We start from the raw sequence: 15,253 nt of genomic DNA on the forward strand, positions 1-15,253 counted from the left end.
CAAAAGGCAGTTTCTTAATTGGACTCTGGTGATGGTGTTTTGATTAATTGACCAATTGGTCCCACATGTGTGTATCGGACTGTCTGGCAAGGTGAAGGGTTTTTTAATATAGTATAGTGTAGTATAGTATAGTATAGTATAGCTTAATAAAGCATTTGATCAGCCTTCTGCAATCATGGAGTCAATGCTCATTATTCCCGTTCAGGGGCCTGCCTCTACAATACTGAGAGAAGCACCACCTGACTGTCAGCATTGACAGGGAAGCTTCAGTAATGAGGTAGATGTCAAGTGAACATTGCAAACCAGACAAAAAATTGGAAGTTTCACTTACAAGAGTCATATTTAAAATCTGGCCACATCACAAGCTAGACACCACAAACACTCCAAGAACATTATAAGCATCTCAATGGACTGCAAGGAATTAAGTAGAAGAAACTCTGAAGTTGAGGAATTCAACTCTACTGCTATGAACTGTAAACACAGAGAGAAACCCAGAAAACCAGGTATTTTTCCCTCTTCTATCACAGAAGACAAGCAAACAAAAAGTTGAAATTAGTTTTGTAGAATTCATTATTGAAGTGACTGGTAAGGGGCAACTCTGTTTCCCAGACAATGGATGAGGGGGGTGATCCAAGGGAAAACACTATCTCCATCACTTTACATGCACAATTTTCCACAAGGTATTTGTGCAATCTCTTAGGGCTATCAAAAGTCTAAAGAACAGGAATCAACTGGATTCTCATTACCTGCCAAGTGAAGATACTTCTTACAAGGATACCTTAATCAAAACAGAGAAATATGAGAGGTGAACCAAATTCCCAGTTACTACTGCTGCTCTCTTATGGAGTTTGCTTTAAAAGCCAAGCAAGAAGAGTACCTGCTATCACAAGATGAGAGAGACAACCTTAAAGTCCACATGATGCCAACTGCCATGCAAAATATACTATCCAAAATAAATGCCAAGACTGCTGGCCTGAGGCTTTGAAGAGGAAAAACAGTCCCAACAAGAACATCCCAGCAGGGCTGGGTGGGATTCACCTCACTGCACTTCAGGGGTTTTTTGGCTGACCTGGTTACCAGAGGGGTTTTTCACGGTTAACAAAAGCTGAGCTAACCAAGTCCACAAATACCAGCACACAACTTGCCTGACCACATGCAGGCCTATGGTATTGGCTGTGCTTCAACAGACTTTACACTGACTCAAATGCAGATGCTTACATTATCACTATTTCATGTTTGGACAGTTGTTTTAGGGCAAATTCAAAAAATATCTCCAATGGCTGACTTCAAAAAAAGCAGAGAAAATGAGTATCTAGGGATACAGCAAAATTTACAGAGAAAACGTGAAATACTTTATCATAAATCAGCTAGCTAGTCAGAAAAAAAAGACAGCGGAGGGAAACACTTAAGTCCTTTTATAACCACTCAGCTGCAAACGAAGACAGATGAGAGACTTACAGTAGGCCTTAGTGGCACTGCCAGATTAAAACCTATTTTATGGCTGACAACATTGATAAACAGGTGATATACATAATGACCTGCTCAGGAAAAATGTGTAATTCCTGAATCTTATATATTAAAATAGGCAGCAAAATTCAATTAGAAGCAAAAATTTATTTTCCCACTACATATATTAACTTTAAAATGAAGTTTCTACTGCTAAACAATATTTGATTACAAATAATTCCCCTGGGAATTGAAATAATGGATTCTACTTGGCTTCAGGAACGAGTTTATTATGCCAATTCTCTGTGATGCAAACTGAACAGCAGTTCAAAAAAATTTAGTCAGTACAAGGTCTTCTCCCAGCACATTTACATTGTGGCTTCATGTCTTTTCAAGGCAACACTGCTTCCATATTCCCAAACTGCTCAGGGCCAACCTTTTCAATTTTCTTCCATTTCTCCCATCACTCATACAGTGAACCAGACCAAATAAAAATCATTAATTAACCCTCCTTGGATGGATCAATTTTAATCTAGGTCTCTTTCTCAACCTAGTTTACCAAGCAGCTGCACACACGTGTGTTCACGTAAGGGGAGGCATGACAGGACTAAGCAGTTTGGATGGATCGATTTTAATCTAGGTCTCTTTCTCAATCTAGTTTACCAAGCAGTGCACACACGTGTGTTCACGTAAGGGGAGGCATGACAGGACTAAGCAGGTACAGCCATTTGCTTGAGTCTCACATTACATGACATTCATCTTACATTAACAAATGCACTTGTGGGCAGTATATACTGCTAGAATTATGTGCTCTGACCAGCTGTACCAACAATCTGAAGGATTTTCCCTCTGACAAACCTGTATCTTCTCACAGATCTCCTTCCAGGAGGTGTTTTAAGAAGCATCACTAGTATCATTTCCACAGCAAATATTGCCCATTCTAATCGAAAGAAAAGAAATTGAATACCCTCCTCACCTTTTATTGAACTCCTCAAGTTCAGCTCTCAGTTTTCCTATTTCAATTTGTAATCTAGCCCTCTCTTTGGCAGTTTCATCCAGAACTCTTCGAGCATCAGCCAGTTCAGACTCATAGAGACTCTTGATTCCACTCACCTAAGGGGAAAAAAAGTATTTGGGTATGAGAACATCACAACAACTATCAAAGAACTGAAACATAGGACCAGGGTACACACAAGTTTCTTTGAAAAAGGATGTATTATATGATTTCTGCCATTTAAGAACATTCTATATTGAACATTTTCAATTAATGAGCAACCCAAAGATTTAGTTTTCATTACTACTGCAACAAAACATACTATGTTTGAAATGTGCAAACCTTCCCAAGAGATAAACTAAACTAGATCAGTGCACCGTACAATCTTAACTTCAATTATTTGCCCTTATTCCCAATACTGGTGCTTTGGGAGATCTTTTTTTTTTTTTTTTTTTTTTTTAACACTTGAAGACATTTTGTGGAATACAAGCCCAAGGGTCCATTTTGACTCTCCTGTTCTTCCACTACAAAGCTACAAAGGGTCTGAAACCACATGAACTAAAGAAATGTAAACTGTTCAGAAGTGAGCTTCCACTCTTGTTCTCTATCTCAGAGAGTAAAGAACTACAGACTTCTCTCTGTCCCAAAATAATCTATCATATAATCAGTAATACAGACTGCATGAGGCACCTGGAAGTCTTCTATACCTTTACATTTTTTTAAGACAAGATTATTTGAAAGTTATATCAGACAGCTAAAATGTACAGACCATGTAAGACTGCTACTTTTGCTTCTGTGAAAGGATACCAGAACAACTTTCATAGAATATGCTGGGTTAGACCTGTCAGGAGCATCGTGTCCAACTCCTGGCCCTGCACAGGGCACCCCAACAATCCTACACTGTGCCTGAGAGTGTTGCCCAAATGCTCCTTGAGCTCTGGCAGCCTTCGTGCTCTGAGCGCTTCCCTGGGGAGCCTGTCCAGTGCCCAACCACCTCCTGGGAAAAAACCTTCTGACATCCAAGCTAAACCTCGCCTGACTCAGTTCCACACTGTTTCCTCAACCTCCCTCGTTGGTCATGAGAGTGTACAGACTAGTACCTGCCTCTCATAAGGAGGCTGAAGACTGCATTGAGGTCTCCCCTCAAGTCTCCTCCAGGCTGAACAAACCAAGTACCCTCAGCAGCTCCTCACACAGCTTCCCCTCTAGACCCTTCCCCATCCTTGTGGCCCTTCTTTGGACACTTCTCTATTAGCTTAATGTCTTTTATACTGAGGTGCCCAAAACTGCCCCCAGAACTCAAGGTGAGGCTGCTCCAGTGCAGAGCAGAGAGACACAATCCCCTCCCTCACCCAGCTGGCCTGATGCCCCCAAGGACATGGTTTGCCCTCCTGGCTCCAGGGCACTGCTGACTCAGATCCAACTTGCCATCAGCCAGAACCCTCAGGTCGCTTTCTGTAGCCTCTCTTCAGCTTCTCGTTCCCCAGTCCATCCACACAACCACGGCTGCCCCATCCTAGGGGCAGCATCTAGCACTTGCCCTTATTAAGCTTCACATGGTTGGTGATTTCCCATCTCTGGCTGGTCAGCATTTCCCTGGAGGGCCTCTCTGCCCTTGCAGGTGTTGACAGCTACTCCCAGTTTAGTGCCATTGGCAAACTTTCTTAGAATCCCTCTGAGTCCTGCATCCAAGGATCATTGATGAAGATGTTGATGGGCTGAGGTTGGAGACCCATGGAACTCCACTTGTGACCAATGTCAGCCTGATGTCCCTCTGTCACTATAACCCACTGTGCCCAACTTGTGAGCCAGTTCCTCACCCAGCATGTGACAGGGTTATCCACCTGTATGCTGGACATTTAGTCAGGTGGATCCTGCCTCTCTGAAGCAGTTGTGAATCCTGAAAGACATTTCCTTAAAGAATGAAATAATGAGTTGGGTTGGAAAAGACTTTAAAGCCCATCTCATTCCACCCCCTGCCATGTGCAGGGTCACCTTCCACTATCCCTGGTTGTTCCAAGCCTCAGTCTGGACTGAACATTTCCAGGGATGGGGCAGCCATAGCTTCTCTGAACAGAGCAGAGGTGCAGAATCCCCCCATTCCCTGCTGCCCACAATGGGGGCTCAGCCCATCACAGAGGAGGTTTCTGGGGGCTAGTGCCAATGGTCAGGGCAGGTTCAGCCCCTCACCCACCAACACCACTTCTTCCCAGAGAGACTCTCAATCCATTCTCCACCCAGCTGAAATTTGCACATGGGGTTTGCTGTAGAATCCAAAACCCTCTTGCCAACAGCAGTTGTGCAATCCAGAGTTGCACTGCAGGATTTGCTTGGCTATCCTCAAGTCCTTCACTCTCCCCACACCACCTGGGCTCTGATGACAATCATTGTCTTGATTTGAAAGACAGGTGTCTGCCAAGGAAGGCAGAAACCTCCCTAGGAATGGAAAACATGACCTTTTCTCCCCACAAAATCCCAACTTTGAAATGATGGGATTTTCAGGCAAAGATATGGGAAAATGAGTAACAGCTCTTTACTAGTATGTTTATGTATAACAAGGCAAACAAACAACAGCAGCAGCAACAAACAGAAGCACAGGGTCAGTGCCAGCCCCAAGCACAGCCCCAGCCCCAAGCACAGCCCCAGCCCCAGCCTCTCTCGGCACTTTCCCCCTTGCTGCAGTTCCAGGCACAGCCGCCAGGGGCGCCAGTGGCTCCCGGCCAGGCGGGGCAGGTGCGATGATTCCCCCGCGGCTGCAGGGGGCGCTGTGGCGCGAGCTCGGCCGCCTCTCCACACGGCAATGGCGGGTGAGAGAGAGAAGGGGCTTCCTTTGGAAACCCTCAGTGGGCAGCCGGTCTCAGCGCAACTTGGGAAGCTGAATTACCTGCAGCAAGAACTTCAGAGCAGCAAGCTGGAACAGCAGCTGTAGGCACACCCAGAGTGGCAAACACAGTGCAGCAAAAACGCAGCAGCTGTGCCAGGAGAGGCAGGGGTCAGGTAGCCCCGGGTGTCCCTTAGTGTAGCAAAAAGCCAGAAGCAGCTGCAGAAAACCGGGAGGCTGGGCAGTGGCAGCTGGGAGACCCCCTCAGACCGGCTCAGGGTTCCAGATTTCCCCTGGAGCACCTGAGTAGATGATGAGGGTCCTTCCCAGTAAGGTCAGGTGTTGAAAAGGTCACAGGCCAATGGCAGCTCTTATAAGCAAAGGCTCATCCATGGTAGTCGCAGCAGTGCAGGACAGAACTCCACGGTGGCAGCGAATTCTCCCTGCAGTAGCAGCAGCCCAACTGTCTGCCTTCTGACCCCGAGAGCGAGTGAGGAGCTGAGCCCCCAGCCAAAATCTCATAGTGTCTCTGCACTTCTTAAGAGAAAGCCCCCCACCCTAGGGACTGCAGCCAGCTGCATCCCTTCCCCACGTCTTGACCACATCCTTTGTCTTTCTCAAGCATCTATAGCTCCAGTCTCTTAAGCAGCAAATGGGAGAAAAATTCTATAAGAGAAAGAAAAGGAAAAAACCACCAACAACAAAACAAACAAATTAAAAAAAAAACCAAAAAAGCCAAACCAAAAAAACCTCAAACAAAACCCACCCCTAACCTCCAACAATCTCCCAGAGCCATATAGTTATGTTTGATACTCTTCAGGTCCCCCTTGCCACTAGCACTGGTCCCTTTGTTGAAGAGCAGAAGTGATGAAACTCATTTGGCCATGTGTGCTTCAGCAGTCTCTCTACCATGTCCAGAACACAAGCCCTGGGAAGCAGCAACGAACCTTCCCAGATGACAAGTTAGGCCAGCAAATGGGTCCCTCAACTGTGAAAATGGAAACCCCATCTGAAGGCAATGGAAAAACCCCAAAATGTTCAGCAGAAAACAAAAGGACATGCTGCAGCCCAATTCACTTCATGCCCATGTGCTCCCAAGTGTAAATCTTTCTGCACAGAGGCCAACCTAGACACTCTTACTGCACTACAAATGTGCTTTCACTTTTTTACCCCCTCTTTTGCTGGCAGAAGAGCCTGCAAATTTGTAACTGGGCAACACAGGGAATGAGAAAATTGAAAAAGAAAACAGAGGTGCTTCCATAGCAGACTCTGAAAGAAACAACTGCTGGATGCTCTCACCTACCTGTGCTGGCAGTGTTCAAAGCTCACTAGGCAGTGGGTCAAGGGCAGACACACTGACACAGACCCTCCCAAAGCAATCCCACTTGAGAAAAGCTGCAAGATGTCACTCAGTGAAGACTTGAAACACTTCAAGAAGACACTGAACCAAGATGCTAGGCAAGAAACATGGTCCAGCCAACGACAAGTGACTCTAGACAAATTTGCTGATGAAATATTAATCTCGTAAGAATACATTAATGTGCAAAACACAAGTGTATTCCAACCAAGCATGGCTCAGTATGTTCTTATTTAGCCAGTTATAGATTGACAAAGGACTGCCAGTCAGCTGTGGTTCAGGCCCACCAAGAGTATCAGTCAAGTTCTCAAGAACAATGAAGATGTGTGTTATGTCACCTCCAAGATGACATTTACAGTGCCAGAAAACCATTTAACCCAGTATTTCAGAGGATGCAACTTGAGTGACCCAACGTCCACAGAAGCAGGTGACAGCTAGGCAACACCAAACCCTCATATCCTGGTCATGACAGTAGCTCTGGTCACTACACATGGTGCACACAAAGGGCATGGTAGCTCCAACACTGGCAGGTAAGAGGAAACCACGTGAGATTGCATCTCTGGGGGTGTGAGCGCACCTGCACTCACACCCACGGAGATGGGAAGACACGGGTGAAGAGGGAACCCCATAGATCCTCCTTTTGTTACAAGGGCAATCACTCTCAGCAGCTGAGGCTCCCAAGGATCTTATTTTTTTTTAATTCTCCTTTGAGGGGGTTAGCACAGTGGGGTGTCCTCTGAACAGCACAGTAATCCCTCCTGTCCCCACCAAAACATGTGTTCCAGAAGGCTACAACCATACACACTGCAGGAGAGAGTAGGGAGTTCGTACAACGCAACTGAGGAGAGCTCTAGGACTGGTCTCTCAACTCTTCCAGTATGTCCCCTCCCAGCCTCACAAATCAGATTATTGCAACAGTGACCCAACACAGTGAGAACAGCATCAGTCATGTACTAAGGATGCAGAAAAACAAGGGGATGGGCTCAATTTCTCTTCTGTCACAGGCTAACTTACACAAGGGCAGTGATGGAGGAAAGCAAACAGAGAAGGAATGAGGACAGTTAGAGGTTCCCTCAGCCACATCTGCAAACTTTTTTTTTCATTTGTCTGAGGGCTTACAGTATACACTTTTTATTTATCTATGTGCCTACTGCATACAAGTAAAGCAGCATTGGACAGGGTTAGGAAAAAGGCTATAATTAATAAAGAACTAAAGATTAATCAACTGCAAAGCTCCTTTTCTCTGCTGTTAAGAGATAGCAACCCTGTGTTCATAAAAAAGAACAGGAATTATATTGTTCTAAGACCATGCTGAGACTGCCACACAAACAGCAAACACCTGCTTTCTGCAATCTTGTTCAAGGTGGTGATTGAAACAATGAGGAAAAAGAACATCCTGATCAGCTGATGATTAAAGAATCTCTGGCAGAACAATGACTACAGTCCTTGCCTGATCAGCATCAGTAGAACTTCTCTCATCCAGAAGACACTACCCTAAACCAGAACTTTGAGCACAGCTCAAAACCGTTCCCATGCATGCAGGGTTGGGGCAGGGGGCGTCAGGAATGGTCACCCATTACTCAGGACATGTCATGTCAGTAAATAACAGTCTCACCCAGCTCAGGTATGGTCCCTGTGGGATACTGGAGTGACAAGCAAAGAACAAACACCTCTCTCATGATAACCACAGTTCTGTATACTGCTTGCCATAGCTATCCTTAACCTTGAGAAATCCACCTTTGACCATGGACCCCTATCAATCATCTGCTCTCTAGGCAAAAGTCTCAGGTAGTACCAAGAGCCCACTGGTGAGCAGTCCTTCCTGTCTGCTTCCCACAATGTGCATGATACCGCCTTACCACAGCGGCAGGTGATGTTTTCTGCCATCACCAAAGAAAAGCCAAAAATAATAGAATACTGAATTAGCTTTTATAAATAATAAATAAGATCAGACTCAAATTTACACACAGTTGAGGACAACAAATGGGAATTTTCATTTTGAACACTGTGGAAAAAGAAAATAGTCTCCTAGAAGCATGCAGAGCTTAGATGCTTACATATATAAAGATTTAATAATGCAGAGAGAACAGTATGTAAATTACACTGGACTATGTTTAACTGTGCTTCTACACAGAAGTTAGAGCCACTTTGGGTTTTGTTTGGGGGAGGTTGTGGGATTTGGAGGGTTTATTTTAAATTAATATCTTATTTCACACTAAGTCTAATAATTTTATGAATGCAAATTCCAACAATTAATAATTGTTGGAATTTGCTGAATTGTCAGCAGAAAATCCAATTTACCAGGCTGGTCCTGAAAGTGAAAGGACAGGATTCCCCCATTCCAGTAAATAGAAAATCTGACAGCTATGTGGCTTCTACAGTCCTAAACCAATGTCTACTACCCAGTACTAAAACAACAAAACTACAAAGTTTCCTTTTGTGGACATACATAAACAATAAATAGACCTTCTAAAGGGATGAGGAAAGTATTTAACAAAAGTGGTCCAGAGACAAGCCAAAGCATCAGTGCCAAAGAAGAGCCCAAAGAAGTTTGTTATGTCTAAGGATTAAGACGTTTTTGAAGTCTGGATGAAAAAAACAGAGGCAGAAAGCTCAAAGTAACCAAAAGGTTCCTATCAATATTCTCAAGTTTATTTTCTGATTACTGCATCAGAATACTTTTCAGAATTGCTCACACAGTACACAGTTACAAACTGTTTTACACTGATGTTAAAAGTGTAATGAAATTATATCTATGTTGTCTGCTTGTCCTCTTATTCTTGCTACATATGTGCCGTCAGTAGAATTACATTCTGCCTCTCGCATTTCAAAGGGATACTCCTTCCAGCCTCCAGCAATCTACAGCTTAGAAGTTCCCTAAATTAGATGTGTTTATTTTGTTTATAGCATGATTTCACACGGTAAGCGATGTTTCATGCTTAGAAATAGCTAGCGATTTTGAAAGCATGGAAGTTACAATATATCATTAAGTGATACAAAGGGACTTTAAAGGTACTTCTGCTTTGGGCATACATACACTGATTGTAGGTACTCCATCCCCAAATAAGACATTATAACATCTGCTCTATTTAAACTAAATCAAATCAAATCCTCCTCCCAACACCCCGAGCACCATCAAATCAGCATCTCAAGGGGTGAAAAAAGGAAAAAAGACAAAAAAAATTTTAAAGCTACACAGTGGCACAGTGAGCCATCACATCCCAGAAATCACAGTCCACGCTGTTCATTGATAGGCTTCCCACAGCACCTTAACACCATCTCAATGGTGGGGCACCGCAGCTTGCTGAGGGGGTTTGGGCTTGCACAGGACGGGACTGTCCCCAGGGTGTCACCGACTACATCCTTCCGGAAGGACAGTACCGCGGAAAGCAGACACCACAGAACAGGGAAAAGCAAGGCTTAGCAAAAAAAAAAAAACAAACAAACAAACAAACATGCAGTTTTGCTTCCAAAACTGGAGGAAACAAATCAGAGTCGCTTACACGGACTTGATTCCGAGTATTTACGGAGTCTGTAAAAGATTTCCTACGGCCAGAGGCAAAGCCAGTCTAAACCCTTTCAAATCTCCCATCCCATTGCATCAGCAGTCAAGACCAGAGGCCATAGGGGACACCCAACACGCCGGTACCAGAGGATGCATGTGCTATGGGCGCGGGGCATTGGAGGGCTCGGACTGCCCGCGACCCCGGCCGAGCCCCGCCCGCGGCCGAGGGAGCCGCAGCGGCCCCGCGCTGCAGCCCGGCCGGCGCGGGAGCCGCCAATACCGCCCGCAGCGCCCCGCTCCGCTCCCGCCACCGGCACGGGCTCCTCCCCGTGCCGAATCCCGCCTTGAATGTGTCGCCAGTAGTCCCTCAGCGCGACACCGCGGCCAGAGTACCCCAGGCCGCCCCGAAGGGCCGCGCGGGTGGGTGCTGGGTCTTCACAGCCCCCGCTCCCCGCGCGGCGGACGGGCATGGCGCGGCGGCCACACGGAGCCGCCACAGCGCACCCCGCGCCGCGCAGGGAACGGGCGGGAGCTGGCCAGTCGAGCCCCGGGCCGCGGACCCGCCCCGGGACGGAGGCGGGGGGCGCCACACGAGCAGTCGCTGCTCGCCCCCAACTCCGGCCGTACCTCCCGGGTGGTGACCTCCTCCTTCTCCGATATCTTCAGCAGCAGACGGTCGTTCTCCAGCTCCAGTGCCCGTACACGGTCAATGTAAACAGCCAGACGGTCATTGAGCTGCCGCAGTTCCTCCTTCTCCTGCAGCCGGGAGATGCGGGTCGGCGACAGCGGGGTCCCGCCGGGGGTGCCGCGGCTCGGAGTGCCTGACATGGCGCTGGGCTGGCGGGCGGGCGGGCAGCGACTCATTCAATCCCGCCGCACCGGGGGAGGGAGCGCTAAGATGGCGGGCGGGCGGCCCCTCGCGCCGCGGCGCCGCCTGGGACATGCAGTCCCGGCGCCAAGATGGCCGCGGGGGGTAGCAGTGTCCGCCATTTTGCGCCCAGTCGGGGCTCGCGGGTGAGGTTCGGGCTGCGCCTCAGGGGTAGAACCGGACGTGGGTGAAGTGAAGAGGTTTTGGTGGCAACTGCGGAAGGGACCGGAGCGACCAACAGGACTGACCCTCACCCCCTCCTGGCGGAGCAACAGCCCGGATACCCCGCAGGGCTCAGGCCTCTGGGCTGATGGGTTCCCTAAAAGGGTGTGTTTGTGTTTTCTCTGTAGTTCCCTCAAATATCGTCCACAGCTGCCTGTTCTGTGTGTGATTTTGCCCCTTGCTGTCGGCTGTGCACAGGCCATAGTCCAGGCATGTGCTGAAATGGAGAAAACATAGATTGGACATCCCCAAGGTTGATATTCTTAGGAGTGCCTGAAGAGTGATGTTTTTTTGGCTACGTAGTCAGACTTTGTACAAACTAAAATTCTCTGAGAAGTTTTCTGTTCCTGAGTATTTGGAGTTGTATTTTCCCCCAAAACCCCAAATTCTGTCGGTTCTTGTGCATTAACTAGTATAAACTAGATCACCGTTCCTGCTAAAAGCTGTTCCTGGTCTTGTGCCTTCAGCTGAGGGAGCTGAAGGGAGGGCTGAGAAAAAGGAGAAGTTGAAAAAACAGACTGAAAAGTCTGTCATCTATATGAAGACTAAAGAGAAAAAGTAGCAAGAGCATTATGCAAAGGTGGGAGTATGGGTCTGGATAGAGAAACAGGAAAGACAGCAAGAAAATACAGCATACAATGTGAAAACTTAGGGACCCAGGGTGAAAAAGTAGGTAGTAATTTGGTCTCAAAATAGAACTAAAACAATCTTCATGTGAAATCCTAGTATCAAGTACACCTCAAAATGGAAAACCTTGGAATAAACTCAGGAATTCTGGATGCTCAATATCCATGTGGGCAAATAGCTGTAAGTCTCTTTAGCAATCACTGCATAAATCACAGGTTTTCACCTGAATGCACTTTCCTCAAAATGTCCATCTGATGCAAAACTATTTGTCCTGGCTGCGTGAGAGAGCAGAATGCCTGTCCCACCTCCTCGGGCATCGCCTCTCCCGGGACAGGCTGCGTGTCCCTTCACCTCCGCCTCCTGCCGAGAGCCGAGGGTGGGAATTTCCACACCAGTCCGTGCAGTGGTGGGCAGCAGTGGGCTCCCCGGAGGGTGTTTATGAGTAACAGCTAAAATGAAAACAGATCACTCCCGTGCACTTTCTGAAAGGCACAGCCTCTCTAGGCTGAGGTATGAGGGCCGCTGCCGGCAGGGCGCTGCCAGTGGGATCTGATGATATGATGGGCGACTCAGCGTGAAATTCAGCTTTCTGCCCGAATCGGGAAAGGAAGCGAGAGCAGAGACTACAAATCCCAGGGTGCTGCGGTCGCTGCTCGCAGGGAGGATGGGTCCTGCCCCGTCCGCCTCCTGCGCTTTGTTGCAGCCGCACTCGGGAGCGCAGCGCAGCGCAGCGCGTGGTTTGAATTTTGGCGCCTGTCTGCAAACTGTAACCGACCTGCCGCCGGACCGGGCCCGGCCCCGGCCCCTTCTCCTGCCCCGCCTGCTGCCCCACGCGTCCGTGTCGGCTCTAACAGCACCGTCTTCCCCCGAGCAAACCAAAAAAACACCCCTGAGCATCAAGCCGTACACTTAGATTCTTTCTTTAACATTCAGTTTCCAACACCAGCAAATTTGTGGAAGACCAGCTATAAACTCTGTTTGAGTTAAGACAGGAAAAAATATTTTAAGAATGCTGAAAGTCTCTGCATAAGCATTTTTGGGCTTTCTCACTTGTTATTTGATGTGATCATCTGTGCATCTTTCATATTTTAGAAATTCTTTTAAGATTTTTGCCTAATTTTGATTCATAATGTAAACCAGATGTAAATCCCCTTTATTCATGAAGTTGAGAAAATGGCTTAGAAAATTTGTTTCAAGAGTTTGTGTGCTTTGGAATTTGTTGGGATTTTTTAGGTTGTTTGTTTGTTTGTTTGTTTGGTTTGTTTGGTTTGGGGGTTTTTTTTGTCGTTGTTGAGGTTTGTGGTTTTTTGGGTTGGGGGGTTTTGTGTGAGTTTTTTTTTTGTTGTTTTTTTTCCTGTTTGTTTGGTTTGGGTTTTTTCCTTCTAGTGTTACTGGGTATTTTCATAGTGTTGCTATCAACTGTATTGCAGTAAAGGTTTTTTTCAAAATATACTTCCTGAAATATGCATTGATAATTATACCTGATATTTTCTACCTTTTTTAGAAAGTCCCTTTCTTCAGCAGTAACCTGGACATTTGCACAATTCCATCCCTGACACCAATCTCCACTTGTTAACAGAATATGTATGTTCACTTTTCCTATCTCTTCTAAAATGAAGAGAATGGTTTGGAGGTGAGATGGGGAGAGGAAGCATTAAGGAAGAAAGGGAAGTAGAAAAGCTGAGTGCCTACTCACCAGCTGTGTTTTCCAGGGAGTGCAACACATGTTTCACTTGTGGCTTTACATCTATTTAAATACTGGTCCTCTTGGATCCCTCCTATGATAGGGATTTAGTATTGAACCATGGTCAATATGGTGGCTCATCTCTTAATGTTTAGCAATTAGTTTTTTATTAGAGACCTTGACAGATCTTTGCTACCCAAAACAATTTTACAATAAACTCTTTTTGTTTTGAGCAGGTAGAATGGATTTGTTATTCCAAGACAAAATAATTTAGTGTTTGACCAAGGGATGGTATAGGGATGTGCCAGCCTCATCTGGATCTGGCTGGAAAAACAGTTTGGAAAAAAAAAAAAAAAAAAAAAAAAAAAGGCTGCATTCCTGGGCATTCAGATTGGAAACCTGTTCTGACCGCACTGCAGCTCCTGCCTTGCCCACTCTCCCAGGCTTTCCCTTTGTGGAAGGTGGAGCAGAGGAGGAAGCTGCTGCAGGTACAGGTCCCACCCTGATAAAAAGTCAGGAACTTGGAAGAGCCCTGGGTTCACTATTGAAGCTCTAGCTCAAAGACACTTACAACATGTCTGACTGTCTGCATAGGATAAAAATAAATTTTTGGGATGTCAGACACAGACAGTAGAGATTGGCTCTGTTTAGGTCTGGAGTGTTTCTTCCACCAGATAAATTAAGGAATTGTTTCTAGTACATAATAAAGACAAAGGGAAACCCTGTGTACCCCTTGATGCAGGGCACCTTCTCATTCGTTGACCAGTTTCCTGTACATTTGGGTGTCACAAATTTTCTGATTCTATCTGGGATTTCATAATGACTCTGACATTTTCATAAATCTGGAGATACAGGATTTCCAGTGCTACTTCTTAACTGCTTTTGTTTCTCAGCAGTTGCTGTCATGCTCTCCCGTTTCTCATTTTACACTCTTTTATTTGTATGTCTTGAATAGGATTATTTCTAGCTTTCCTGTAGTCACCTAACTCCCCCTCTGCCTTATGTTCTTCACCTTGCTCAAAAAGCCAGACAGTGTTTCATTAATTGTCTCACATATTGTCATTAATTTCAGGAAGGAGAAAGGATTGAACACATATCACATAACATTTTCCTATCAGTCCAAATTAAATTTGGCCTCAGCATTAGTGCTCAAAAAATTGCTAGCAATGAGTCCAAGTCTGGAAGAAGTACTCATATCTCACCACAGAGCTCTGCTCCTGAATTTCATCTTTCATTGAATAAAGTTGTTTCCAGCAGTGTCAGGACAGACAGCACTAAAGCAAGTAGAGAAAATGAATGGCATACCATGAGTCATGGATGAAACCTTCCTCATGTACTACGAGAAAGTTTGCTGAGATGTAAAAAAGAGTAAAGAGGAACATGGCCCACAATTGTGGGCTTAAAGCCAACAGCAGACTGACTGTAGGACAAGGGTTTTTTCAAGATGAGACATCATGCTGTAATGTGTAAAGGGTGTGGTTTTTTCTGAATCCAGTATCTACTGTTTGACAGGAGTTTTGAAAAACAATATTCGTTTGCTACAGCATTTACCTCCTTAGTGAGGCAGAATTCAAGCTGTATCACACTGGGGGAAGTGTCAACCAAGTCTGGACAGAGAGAATTATGGTCTGTGCTTGGAATTGTTCCCTCTTTTGTGGCAGGAAGGAGAGTAACTTCTAAGCATGGCCCTTTAGACTCTCTTGTACTGCAACCAGACCCTGGCCTCATG

At 46.0% G+C, this 15,253-nt stretch overlaps 1 protein-coding gene across 1 annotated transcript in view; it reads right to left on the reverse strand.

The window, feature by feature from the left end:
• The window catches only part of LMNB2 (lamin B2), a 36,687-nt gene extending 25,659 nt beyond the window's left edge, over positions 1–11,028 (reverse strand). The window contains exons 1-2 of the mRNA XM_041422981.1: positions 10,751–11,028; positions 2,423–2,559 (exon numbers count right to left, since the gene is read on the reverse strand). Of these exons, the coding sequence (XP_041278915.1) occupies positions 2,423–2,559; positions 10,751–10,987 (374 nt within the window). The 5' untranslated portion in view covers positions 10,988–11,028. The remainder of the gene's footprint in view (positions 1–2,422; positions 2,560–10,750) is intronic.
• Positions 11,029–15,253: the final 4,225 nt, after the last annotated feature.

The sequence above is a fragment of the Onychostruthus taczanowskii genome, unplaced genomic scaffold, assembly GCF_017590055.1.
Source record: "Onychostruthus taczanowskii isolate IOZ18803 unplaced genomic scaffold, ASM1759005v1 scaffold110, whole genome shotgun sequence".
Taxonomy (NCBI): domain Eukaryota; kingdom Metazoa; phylum Chordata; class Aves; order Passeriformes; family Passeridae; genus Onychostruthus; species Onychostruthus taczanowskii.